At 58.0% G+C, this 12,513-nt stretch overlaps 1 protein-coding gene across 1 annotated transcript; it reads left to right on the forward strand.

Moving 5' to 3' along the window:
* The first annotated feature begins 287 nt into the window (after positions 1–287).
* On the forward strand, positions 288–2,920 carry TMEM119 (transmembrane protein 119). Its single transcript, XM_058532283.1, has 2 exons — positions 288–541; positions 857–2,920. Exons 1-2 carry the CDS (start codon positions 524–526, stop codon positions 1,697–1,699), a joined length of 861 nt encoding a protein of 286 aa, XP_058388266.1. The 5' UTR covers positions 288–523; the 3' UTR covers positions 1,700–2,920.
* The last annotated feature ends 9,593 nt before the right edge of the window (positions 2,921–12,513 follow it).

The following is a 12,513-nucleotide window of genomic DNA, read 5'->3' on the forward strand; positions in this document are numbered from 1 at the left end:
GGGGAGGGAGGTGCGGGTTCATCTGGTTCCCATTTAGCCGTGGCCGTGGGATCCGGCTTCAGCAGGCTCCAGCTTGGCCTCAGGCACGAGAGCTTTCCCCGGGGCCTCGGGGCCCTGCTCTGAGCCGGGAGGTGAGCGCTAGCCGCGCGGCAGCCGCTCTCAGCCTGCTCCCGGCACGCAGGCCCTCTGCTGAGCTCGGGGAGTCCGGAAGCTTCAAACCCTCGGCGTCTTCTGGAGGCGAGAAGGGAACCGCAGAGGGGCTGGGGCTGCTGGGGAGGGCTCCTCGGAGGAGGGGGTCATCTGGCTCCCTCAGTTCCTCCCTCAGTTTCTCACTTACTCACCCTACCATCATCTCCCCCTTCGTGCCTGGATCCAAACCCCAGCTCTTCCTTGGCAAGTCACTTAGCCACTCTGAGCCTCAGTTTCCACACCCGGAAAATGGGGATAATGATAGCACTTCCCGCATCGGGTGGTTCTCAGGATTCAGCGAGAAATTCCAGAAACTTAAAATAGTACCTGGCACATGGCAAGCAATGAAAAGGTAAGTTATTATTATTAATTCAGCCAACTATCCACATTTATGGAGCACTTACTGTATACCAGATAGGGTGCAAAACCCCGAGGATGCCGAGATAACTCAGATTCAGCCTCTGCCCTCTAGGACCTCAGAGTGAAGTGGGGGGGGGGAGTGTGAACCCCACTTACGAAGGAATGGGGTCCGTAGCACAGCGGGGAGGCTCAGGACCAGGGAAGGGAAGTAACTTGCTAGAATATGTTCCATGTTCCCGGCACCTCCTCGGGGTCCCCGAGACCTGGAGCCCCAGCCTGACCTCTCTCCCGCCTTGCTTCCCCACAGGTCCCGGGCGACATGGTTTCTGCGGTGGCCCCCGGCGTCGCCGTCTCTCTGCTGCTGCTCCTGAGGGCCCTGCCCGTGGCCGCCCACTCTGTGACCTTGCTGGAGGACACGGGGGGCAGCGGGGAGGCCGAGGGCTCATCGGCCTCCTCCCCGAGCCTCCCGCCGCCCCGGACCCCGGCCCTCAGCCCCACGTCGGTGGGGCCCCAGCCCACGCCCCTGGTGGGCCCCAGGCCCCCCACCAACTTCCTGGACGGGATCGTGGACTTCTTCCGCCAGTACGTGATGCTCATCGCCGTGGTGGGCTCCCTGGCCTTCCTGCTCATGTTCATCGTCTGCGCCGCGCTCATCACCCGCCAGAAGCACAAGGCCTCGGCTTACTACCCGTCGTCCTTCCCCAAGAAGAAGTACGTGGACCAGAGCGACCGCGCGGGGGGCCCCCGGGCCTTCAGCGAAGTCCCCGACAGGGGCCCCGCCGGCCGGCCCGAGGAGGCCCTGGACTCCTCCCAGCAGCTGCAGGCCGACATCCTCGCCGCCACCCAGAACCTCAAGTCTCCCGCCCGGGCCGCCCCGGGCGCCGGGGACGGAGCCAGGGGGACGGAGGGCAAGTCGCAGGAGGAGAAGCGCAGCCAGGCGGGCGACCAGGAAGCCCAGGGACACGGGGACCCTGCGCAGAAGCCGGAGGTGCTGGAGGAGCCGTGCCCAGTGCTGGCTGACGGGGCTCTGGTGGCCGATGAAGCCCAAGGGGAGCCAGAAGCGGCTCCCTCATCAGCCCAGGAAGCCGGGGACCCGGCTGGTCCCCCCGAAAGCTCCTGTGCTGGCAGCAGTGTCCCCCCCAGTGTCTAAGAGGCCTCCAGGGCTGCCCGCCCTGACTGTCAGACCACTATTGGTCACCTTCTTGGGCATGCAAAGGCCTTTGGTCCTTACTGCTCCCGGACACCCCCTCCTCGGCCGCCCCCGCTGCAAATCCCGGCGTGTCCTGATCCCACAGCGGGCGGAGATGCTGCTCTCCAGGCCCCCCCAGGAATCTCGCCAAGCCCCAGAAACATTTGCCTCTGCGGCCCCAAAGGGCTACATCTCACAGCTCCTCTGGGGAGGTGGGGAGGGGGACGTGCCCCCGTCTGAGCCACGATCCAGCCGCCCCCGGAAATCAGCCACGTCAACTGGGAAACACACATCGCAGGTCCCTGTGGCGGTGCAAACGTCGCCGCTTTTCCATCGAGGGAGAAAAAACCCAAAATAACTAGTTTCGGAAGAAGTCGAATGGGAGTTGCTGACGTGGGCTGGTGCCGTTAGAGCTACCGCAGAAAGGGGCCTGATTAATCAGGAAGCTTCTGTGAGGGGCTCCTCCACGGGGCGTGACAGCTCCCTAAGCGAGCGTTTCCCAAACTGGGTTCCCTGAGGTACCCTGTGGAAAAAAGATTTTTGAGGTCCAATGGGTTGGGGAAACACAGCCACTGCCTCTCTGCTCCCCATGCCCCCCTCGAGCACCCCAGGGCTCTGACAAGTCCTGCAGTGAAGGCCCCTGGGGACTCTGGTTTTGCTCAGCCTTTCTCAACTGCTTTTGACCGTGGAGTCCTTTTCTCGTTGCTTCCGGCTGCAGAGTAACATCCTGCAGAGCGCACTCTGCAAAGAACTGCTCTAAACGTTCCCGAAGGCGCCCCGCAGTTTCTGGTTGGTCCAGCATGTGGTGTGCGGGGGTCTGGACCCTCTCCAGGGCTGCCTCTCATCTCACTATTGCTTTCCCGTCAGGACCCCAAGTAGCCTGGAAGCTGGAGGGCTGCGTGTGAGGGGACCCCGCTCTGCTGGAGTCTGGGGGATCGGGGAGGGTTTCCGACGCCCAGCCTGGAGTAGGGGGCCTGGCCCCCTGCCCCGCACTCACACGTGTGGTCTGGCAGCCTGTGTCTACTGCATTCTTTAGTCCTCGACAGGGAGCCTGGGCTCCGTCCTGATCTGGGGGGCCTCCGGTGGGGGGTCGCCTTCCCTGTCCCTCTGTCCGGGTCCCCCAGCCTCTGCACAGCTCTCCAGGTGCTGGGATATAACAGACCAGCACAATAAACCTTTATTCTGGCCTGAGTCTTGCTGGTTTTCTGCGGGGGAATGAGTCCCCTGAGAGTTGGAGTAGGGTGGGGGGCATGTCCCCTGGGTGCTCCATGGGGGTGGGGTGGCTTTCTGGGGGAGACATATCCGCCAGGCCCTGGGGCTGAACGGGCAGATGGGTGTGGAAGAAGGGGTGCCCCGTGGGAAGGGGGTGGGAGCTTGTGCCCCCCCAGGCTGAGCACCAGCTCTGGACTCGTGGCCACACAGAGCTGGGTTCCACGCGTGGCTGTGCTACTTACTGTGGCCACCAGCCTCTCTGTTTACCCGAGGAGACGTGGGCAGCGGAGGGGCTCCCAGTGGAGGGCTCCGTTTCCCATCCCCCGCAGAGTGGCTGAGGACTGGAACGGGTCTCGTGGACGATGCCACGCTCACCGCACCCATGGCCTTTGTCCCTCGCCTGCCAGGCTCCTCCTCGCCCTTTGATGGCAAGTTCCTGCGGCCACCGCTCCCCCTCCTCTCTGGAGCCGCCAGCTGGAATCCAGATGTGGCTGAGCTGGGAGCACGTGCTGGCTCCCCGGGGCGATGGGGGCAGGGAGGCCGTCCCCCTGCAGGCCCTCTCCTCCAGCAGCCCCACATCCATCCGGAGGGGCCGGGGCTTGGGTTTCATAACACACAATGGCCTCTGTCTTGCTCAGCGGGGAAGGGCTCTCTCTTTCTCAGCCCAGACCAGCTCCCGCCCAAGAAGTAGGGACCGTTGAATACAAATACCAAATACCCAGATGCTGTGTGTCTCTGGCCAAGTTGCTCCACCTCTCTGGGTGTGACAGGCTCTCTCCTTGTTCCTGAGCTCCTGCAGGATCCTAGGCGCTGGGGTGTGGCTGGGAAGTGCATTAAGCTTCCCCACGACAGGCAAAAACCAGGTAAGACAGAAACAGGCGTTGGAGATCCCTGGGGAATAGGCACGGATGAGTTTCCCAGTCAGCAGCTCTCTGGTCGGTGGCTCCCCATTAATGCTCAACTGGGCCCTCCAGAGGACGTGGAGTGTGTGGCCTTAGCCATAACCTGTGTCCCCTGAGACTGGTGGGGGGGATTAGGGAGGTGGTCTGAGCCCCAGTACAGGAATCACGCTCTCCCTCTCCTCTGAGCTTTTACGGCTACTGTTCCCTTTGACTATGACACCCTTCCACTCCCCTTGCCTTGCTAACTCCCCCTCATCCTTCAGCTTTTGGCATAGATGACCCTCCTCCTGGGAGACTTCCCTGACAGCCCCACCCAGCCTCTCTTCTACAGTTCCTTGGGCTCAACGATAACAATTGCTCACAATTAATGAGCACCTGTGATGGGCCAGGCGCTGCTCTAAGCACTGGACATGATTAACTCATTGAGACCCACAATCCTACGAGGGGGGCACTGTTATTATCCCCAGGTCACAGATGAGGAAGCCGACGTCTGGAGAGGTCAAGTCAGTTGCTCAGGTCACACAGCCAGGACTCCAGCCCCGCAGTCTGACTCCAGAGGCTGAGTTCTCTGCTGACTCTACTGTTTTTTTGATGAATGTATGAATGAATGAATGAATGAAGCCCTAGGGCAGGGGACAGCAGGGCCCCACTCCGCTTAGAGCCCCTTCAATCTGGTCCACATCTGCGATGGAGTTGCCTAGGAGGGGCCTTCCATGGGCGCACATCTGGCCGGGCTCAGCGGGGAATGAGCCACGGAGAGACAGTGGCTGGGGGCGGGTGTGGCGGGGGCCGGGCAAGGGGGGAGCACTGGCCTTGAGAGCGGGGCTGAGGGGTCCCACTGTTCCCAGGGGCCCGGGAGTCTGCCAGGGCCTGAACAGGCCCCCACTGTCCCAGGGCTTGTAAAACCGCACAGCTGCCCTCAGCCCGGGAATCTGTCCGGGGCCAGGCCTGCTGTCGCTGCGAAGGGGGAGGGAGAGAGTAGGCAAAACCCCCCCAGACATGGGATCCAGCTCAGGGGGGTGTGGGGGCTTCTGGAAGTGTGGTGGTGGGGTGCTGGAGAGCCCCCTTCCCCAGGCCCTGCCCTGCTCTGATCAGCCGGATGGGCAGGGCATTGCCGGCTTGGGTCCCGTCCAGGGGGAGAGTGGGAGGGGCAGAACTCAGGTCTCCTGGGCCACTCTGGCCTGGGCATGTCGAATTTAACCCTCTCGTGACCTTTAGTGGGGTTTGGGCCTTGGTTTGAGACCGCCTGGGTCAATGCCAGCTCCATCCTTTCCTAGCTGTGTGGCCCCGGGCCCGTGGCCTCACTTCTCTGGGCCTCCATTTCCATGTGTGTAAAGAGCGGATGATCCTGCCCACCAGTGGGGGTCTCCACCTTGCACATTGGGATCACCTGGGAGCTTTTAAAAATCCTGACTCCTGAGCCCCACCCAGACCAATTAAATCAGAGGGTCTGAGGGTGCTGCCGCGCATCGTCACTGCCAAGATGCAAAGTCCAAGAGGAGAGGGTCCTGGGGTCTGTCCACCACTGTCTTCTCTCCAGCAATCAGCACAGGGCCTGGCACACAGCAGGTGTCCCCCGTGTTTGCGTGCAAGGCTGAAGGAAGACATATGTGCCAGACCACCCATAACCACGTCTGACCCTCACCACAGTCGCTGCAGAGAGATGAGCAATATCATTGCCCCCATTTTACAGATAAGGAAACCGAGGCTCAGAGGGGTGCAGTGACTTCCCCAGGTCACACACCCGGGTACCGCTGGGATTGGAACCCAGGTCTATCTGGCTTTTGATTTTAGATCTTGTCTGTGGTCCAAATGCCAGGCCTTTCTGCTCTCGGTGGCGGGGTGGGGCACGTGCGTTTTGCATCCACTGCATTTCATCGTGGGTCTCATTTCCCATTTCAACCCCTCCCAGACCCCCAGGGTGTTGACAGCGACTGCCCAGCCCCGTGGGTCCGGCCTGTCTGGGTCCTGTTCATAGAGGGTTGGAACCATCGAGTCTGCCCCGGCGGGGATTGATGAGGTGTACCAGCACCGGGTCACAGACCCTTTGTTTTCCAACCACAGTTATTGACTAAGTACCCATTATGTGCCAGGTATGGGGCATGTAATAGCCAAATGTGCCAAGGGTGCTAACAGCATTAGCAGAACAGCTGTGAGACTACAGTCTAGTGGAGGAGATGGAAATTAATCAAAGAATCATCCAGATACAACCACGATGATTAATAGCAGGAATAGCCGCCATTTATAAATGCGCGTCTATTATGCGTGCAGGTGCCTCATGGATGCGACTTTTTACAGCTTTACTGAGGTGTAATTAACACCCAATAAAATGCACGTATTTAACGTGTACAGTTTGATCATTTTGACGTGTGTTACTCATAAAGCCATCACCAATCAAGATCATGAACGTGTCGTCACCTCTGAAAGCTTCTTCATGCCCCAGTGTTACCGCTCCTGACTGCTCCTCTCCATCCTCTGCCCCTGACCCCCAGGCAACTCTTCATCTGTCGCTATGATTCATTTTTATTTTCTGGAATTTTATATAAATGGAACCACACAGTATGTATTCTTTTTTGTCTGGCTTCTCACACTCAGCATCAATATTTTGAGATTTATTCATGTTATTGTTTCTATCAATATTTCACTTCTTTTGATTGTTGAGTAGTATTTCCTTGTATGGATGGACCACAATTTGTTTACTTGTTTACCTGCTGGTGGACATTTGGGTGGTTTCCAGTTTTTGGCTATTACAATTAAAGCTGCTACGAACTACTGATGTTATTTTATTTCTTCTTCACAACCGTCTTGTGAGATGGTTGTTATTTCTCCCCATTTTACAGATGAGAAAAATGGGGACTCAGAGAGGTCAAGTCACTTGTCCAAGGTCACACAGCCAGTTGTTGGAGCACAGAACCTGAAACAGTGGGAATGTTTGAGCTCAGGGACTTTGGGGAGCCTCTAAAGTTGAGGGGTCTCAGACCCTGATCTAGACCAGCTCGTCCTTTTACACGCGGGCATCTGAGACGGGGGCAGGACCGTCCAGAGCTGGGCAGGACTCCGGGTCTCTGGTGGGCAGTCTCGCACTGTGCCCACTCTGCTCTGCTTCATCCCCGGCTCTCCATCTGGCGTGGGGGAAGGATGGGGCCTGTCTGGAGCAGGACGGGGATTTGCCCTTTTTCCAGGAGGCTTTAATTTCAGGATTCCTCTGGCTGCTCAGAAATAGCAGGAAGGATTTGGCTCTGGCTCCAGGGCCGAGGTCCGCCCACAGCTGCTTCCCTCTCCCCAGGCGGGTCCAGGGTTTACGGCGGCAGCTGCAAAGTATAAAATAGCCCTGCTCGTAAACCCGCTTTCGCCAGGGTCCTTGATGCCAGAGGCCTTGGGGACGCACAGCGGGGGGTGCCCTGGAAGGCTGGAGGGTCCAGGTCTGGGGGTGGCTGCCTGAGCCTCTCCCTTAGGGTTTGGGGAGCTGGACTCAGCTGGAGGGTCTGGAGGGGGAAAAGGAGGGACTGGGATTGCATAGATGTCAAGGACTGGGGACCGAAAGGGGAGGGGCAGGTAGTGGGACACGGAAATAAGGAACCAGAGACCCAATTAACCCCCTCGTTGTGTGACTTCGGGCACGTCAGCTTACCTCTCTGACTACAAGTTCCTCACTTGTAAATCTGGGACCACAGCCCTTGCCCTGTCTCCCTCATGCCCCAGAATGCTGCAAGGTTAATAGATGGGAATGCCCTTTAAAACGTGTAGGGAAGTGTAGCGTGGTGGTTAGGGGTGCAGGCTTCAGATGACTTGGGTTGGAGTCTAAACTCGGCCACGTCCTGGCTGTGTGACTTTGGGCAAGTCACTTAACCTCTCTGGGCCGAGTCTCCTCATCCGTGAATAATGGTTGTACCTACCTTGGAGGGTTGGTGGGAGTTGAGTTCATTCACTTAAAGTGCTAAGAACAGGACCCCCACGGGTGCTCAATGAATGTGAGCTTCTGTTAGCTGTAAACTGTGAAGTGCTGCGCTCAAAGAAGAGAAAAGGGGGAAACTTCTGTCTGTAAGTGTCTGGCTGTTCCGCGAGTCACCGTTTCTTTCCAGGTCTAGGTTTAGAATCTTCAGAATCATGAGATCAGTGATTTTTAGATGATTGAGACTTCAGGGTCTTAACATCTTTTCTTGGGGGCCAGGGCAGAGAGTTCTAGAAGTGTTGGTGAAAGCAGAGCAACGTCAGCAGCCAGGGAAGTCCCGTGAACTCCAGGGAGGGGTGAAGGACGTGGCCAGCGAAGAGAGACAGGCTCGCGCTGCCCTTCGGGTGGGGAAAAGCCCCCCTGACCCCGTGTGCCCCTCTGCAGGGGTCTGGCACCCCTTGGGGCCAGGGGTCACGCTGCAGCTGTTCCCTGTCCCAGCCAGGGCTTAGACATTGTCTGTCTGAGTGTGGCTGGACACACGGCTGGCAACATGGGTTGGGGAGCCCTGGGACTTGGGCCCTCGGGGGCAGGCGCCAGGGCTATTTCCGGGGGTCGGAAGGGTGGGGGGGACCCGGGGTATCAGTTGCCAGGTGACCTCGCGTTGCCCTCTGCTCTCTGCCGTGTTCACACCCCTAAAACAAATCCAGCGCTTATCAGCACGGACTCTGGTCAGGAGACTCCTCCAGGCACAGTCGGGGGAGGGCACAAGGTGTCCGCATCCCCAGAGACTTGGGTTCAGATCCCAGCCTTCGCCTTCCACTTCCAGGCTGTGTGACCCTGGGCAGCGTCCGCCCCTCTCGGAGCCTCAGGGCCTCACCGCGAATCGGCAGGTCCTGCCCCGACGTGAGGCTCAGACCAGGACGTGCTCCCGGAGCGCGTGGCCCAGGGCCTGGTGCAGCAAGGGCTCCATTTCTCCTGGACCCTCTGATTCTCTCTGTCGCTGCCACGTCAGGAAGCTGGGAAGAGGGCGCTGCGGGCGCCTCTGGTCTCGGATTCCGTGGCTTCTCCTCCCAGGGCCGCGGGTCGGAGTCCAGGACAGAGCTGGGTGCCCAGCAGCTGCTCAGCGAGTGCTGAGCAGGCAGTGCCCAGCTCCCTTCAAGGAGCTCCTTGAACGAGGCGCGGAGGGGAAGGGTGACACTGGGGGCCTTGGACGTCTCCGCTGCACCCGCCCTGAGGAGGCTCCGGGAACCCCCTCGGCCCCCAAATCGCCCACCTCTGTCCTTCTCCAGTGTTTAAACCTCACCATTAGGACCTGTTTCCCTCACTTGTTGGGCACCCACTGTGCACCACGCAGCACCAAGCACCTTCTATACACCCAGTCCTCAAAGCCTAGGGAGGCACGGATATGAGCCACCGTCTACAGAGGAGGACAGAAGCTCAGAGAGGTGAAGTGATTTGCACAAGGTCACACAGCCAGAAAGTGCCTGAGCCAAGCTTGAACCTCCTGGGGCTGTGGGACCCCGTGGGCGGCGCTCTAACGGCTGCTCCACACTGCCTGCCGTCAATTCTCGAATGAACGAGTGCATGACTGCAGCATAACGGGTTGGAGGAGGGGCCCCAGATCAGTGCGTCCCGACCTCCGCGTGGCCCCACAGCTCAGCCGGCGGCAGCGGGTGGCATCACAGCTGCCAGGCCTGCAGCGCGGAGAGGCCGCACAGGGGGCGTGGACCACAAGCGGCCCGGGGTCAGGCCCTTCCCGTTCACAAACGGCGCATGCGCGCACCTCGCTGGGGGCGCGCCGCAGCCTTACTCCTCGCGCGACGACTGACAGGCGGCTTTGTCCCCATTTTACAGAGTGTGCGGAAGGGGCCTGCCGAGGTCACGCGGCCGGCGAATGACCAAGCCAGTCCGTTGGACGCCAGCGCCTTGCTCCTGCCCCAGGTGCTGCCTGTGGGCAGACGCCGGGTCTGGAGTCCAGGCCCACCGCCCTGGGGCTCTCCCGAGGCGTGACCGCGGAGGCGGGCGCCCTGGCAGGCGCTGGCCCTGGGTCTGGAGCCCCGGGGTGGAGGTCTGGCTCGGCCCCCTCCCTGGCTGTGCCGCCTGCGGCAAGTCGCTTGCCCTCTCTGGGCCTCAGCCGCACCTGCGACAAAGGAAAGAAGGCTTGCTCTGGATTGCAGCGAGCTAGTGGGCTCCACACTCTGTTCCCGTGTGAGGCGTGATTGTCAGCAGCCAGGAGAAGGGCTGCCGGATGCCATTTCCCCCTAATTAAAGAGAGTCACTCAATTCTTGGGTAAGAAGGGAGAACCTGGCTTCCTGTTCCCAGAGAGATCAAACTCCCCCCATTGTATGAGACCTCCTGAAGAGATCTCCTGGCTCCTTTGGTCGTCTCTCCAGCGTATGAACAACCCCTTCCTATCAGGAAGTCCCTTCTTCTGTCTAACCTAAGTTGATCGGGCCCGGCCCAAAGGCCGATTTCCGCACCGCCTGGCCTGCAGCGGAGCTCTGACCAGAAGGACTGGCTCAGCCATGGGGAAGCCAGTGAGAAACACTTCTGAATTTTTCCCAGGACCTCTCGCAAGATAACATTTCGTCTCTGTCCAGATCTCATCTTCACACTGTCTGGTTTTGAGCAGACTGGAGGGAGAGATAAACGGCCCTATGGAGGGTCAGATGGCAGCATCTACCAGTGTCATAAATGCCCTTTGCTCCGGAAATTCTTTTCTGGAACCTGCCCACAGAAATACCTGTGTGTGGGCCCTGAGATGACCTACAAGGATGGTCGTGCCAGTGTTGTTTAGAATAAGAGAAAAAAAGGGAAACCGCCCACATGCCCATCAGTGTGGGAGGGTTAAAGAGATGGTGGTCCTGTCAAGTGAGAGGATCTTCAGAGAGAATTTGCTTCGGGCAAGGGCCTGGAGCATAAATATAGTCAGTATTTCCCAATTTGCTTTTCACATAAATGATTTCATGTGAAAAATCGCTACGGAGTCGTTTTGATCAGCTTTGTTTAGCCGATGAGGAAACCATCCCTTCTCTGAGAATTGTTGACGAAGGCGGCACCATGGAAGTGAGGCGGCTTGTCCAAGGTCACGCCGCTGGTGAGTGGGGAAGAGGGCTGAGATCCTAGGTCTGGCCCTGTGGTTTGTAGTCTACCTTATGTGAGGGGACGGAGCTCCGAGCTCCGGGGGGCAGCCCTGACGTGAGGGACTGGCATATGGAAGTCACCTGTTTGAGGTTCGAGCCCAGGCTTCCGCTCACCTGGGCTTTGAGTGTCTGAAGGGAGCCAGTTCAGGGTCCCCGGGGCAGGTGTGGGGGCCAGAGCAGGGCCTGGGCGAGCTCACAAAAAGGAGATCACAGACGGCAGAGCTGGACAGCCCTTGTGTCGTCACACGTTTCCGAGCATCTCCGGCATGTGCGTGTCTTTGCAGACACGTGGCGTGCTCCCGCCAGCTAGCTCCTACTGGGCGCAGGCATAACGTTTTCAGAGGTGCTACCAAATGACTTCTCCAAAGTGTGTTAGTGCTTTCCATTCCTATCTTGGTCTAAGAGTGTTCCCATTTCCCCACGTCCTTGACAACGCTGCCAGTTTTCAGTCTCTTTTCCAATGGCTAGGTGAGAAGTGGTATTCCATGGTTTCAGTTATGGTTCTCTGATTGCTGGTGAGATGGGGGCCTTTCCTTGTGGAGTTCCTCTCCTGTGAATTACCAGTGGTTGTGTATCCACTGGTGTTCAGCTTTTTTGGGCCACAGAGTCCTTTGTTCTAATAAACTCTTACTGGGAATCCTAACATAAGTTGAATGAAAGTAGAGCTGCCTCCTGGAAGAGGGGGTGGGACTCCCAGAGGACACCTGTTTTCTTCCCTTTGCCCTCTGCAGGGGCCCCTAGGGCTCAGTGGAGCATAGTTTGCAAACAATGGTATAGTCCTACCACTCAAGCTACAAATGGGGGAACTGAGACCCAAAGTCACCCAGAAAGGTACCTACAGAGACAGGTCTCCAGCCCAGGTCATCTGATTCTGTGTGCTCATTCAAGAAGGATCTCTGAGTAAATGATTGAAGAATCCATGAGTGACTGTTCCATCGCTTCTTGTCTGTGCTCTTCACTTCTCTTGTTTTATGTGTGTCTTGTTGCAATGACTGGAACTTCTAATTCAATGTTGCTTCAATATCTAATTCAGAGTGGTTGTGGTGGTGCAGGTGGTGGTGATAGAGGTGGTTATGATGGGAGGTGGTGATGGAGGTGGAGGTGATGGTGATGGACATCCTTGCCTTGTTCCTGATCTTAATGGGAATGCTTTCCAAGTTTTTCAGTGGACACGATGTTTGCTGTAGTTTTCTGGTAAATGTTTTTTTTCAAGTTAAGGAAATTCCTTTCTGTTCTTAGATTGCTAAGATTTTGTGTCACAAATCGGTATTGAAGCTTATCAAATGCTTTCCAGTATCTACTAAGATGAGACAATTCTTCTTCCTCACTGTGGGGAACTGGATGAAAACATCCCTCAGGCAGTCTGAATGAGCTGCGTTTGTCTTGAGCGTGGAACCTCCCTCCCTCTCCTTCAGTTTTCCTGTCTCTTCTTTCTCCCTCCCTAAAACACAGACACTTTTCAAGGCCTGAGGAGCTGGACACGAGAGGAGGGTGAGGCATCAGAATAGAAATGATCTCCCCGTGCTGGCTCAGCGCTTTCTGCCTGCCTGACTTCTGCTGCCGTTTCCTGTACTAATCCCAGGGGGGCACAGCTCCCCCCCAACTTGTTCCAGACATAGCCCGAG

The sequence above is a fragment of the Diceros bicornis genome, chromosome 35 (genome assembly GCF_020826845.1).
Source record: "Diceros bicornis minor isolate mBicDic1 chromosome 35, mDicBic1.mat.cur, whole genome shotgun sequence".
Classification (NCBI taxonomy): domain Eukaryota; kingdom Metazoa; phylum Chordata; class Mammalia; order Perissodactyla; family Rhinocerotidae; genus Diceros; species Diceros bicornis.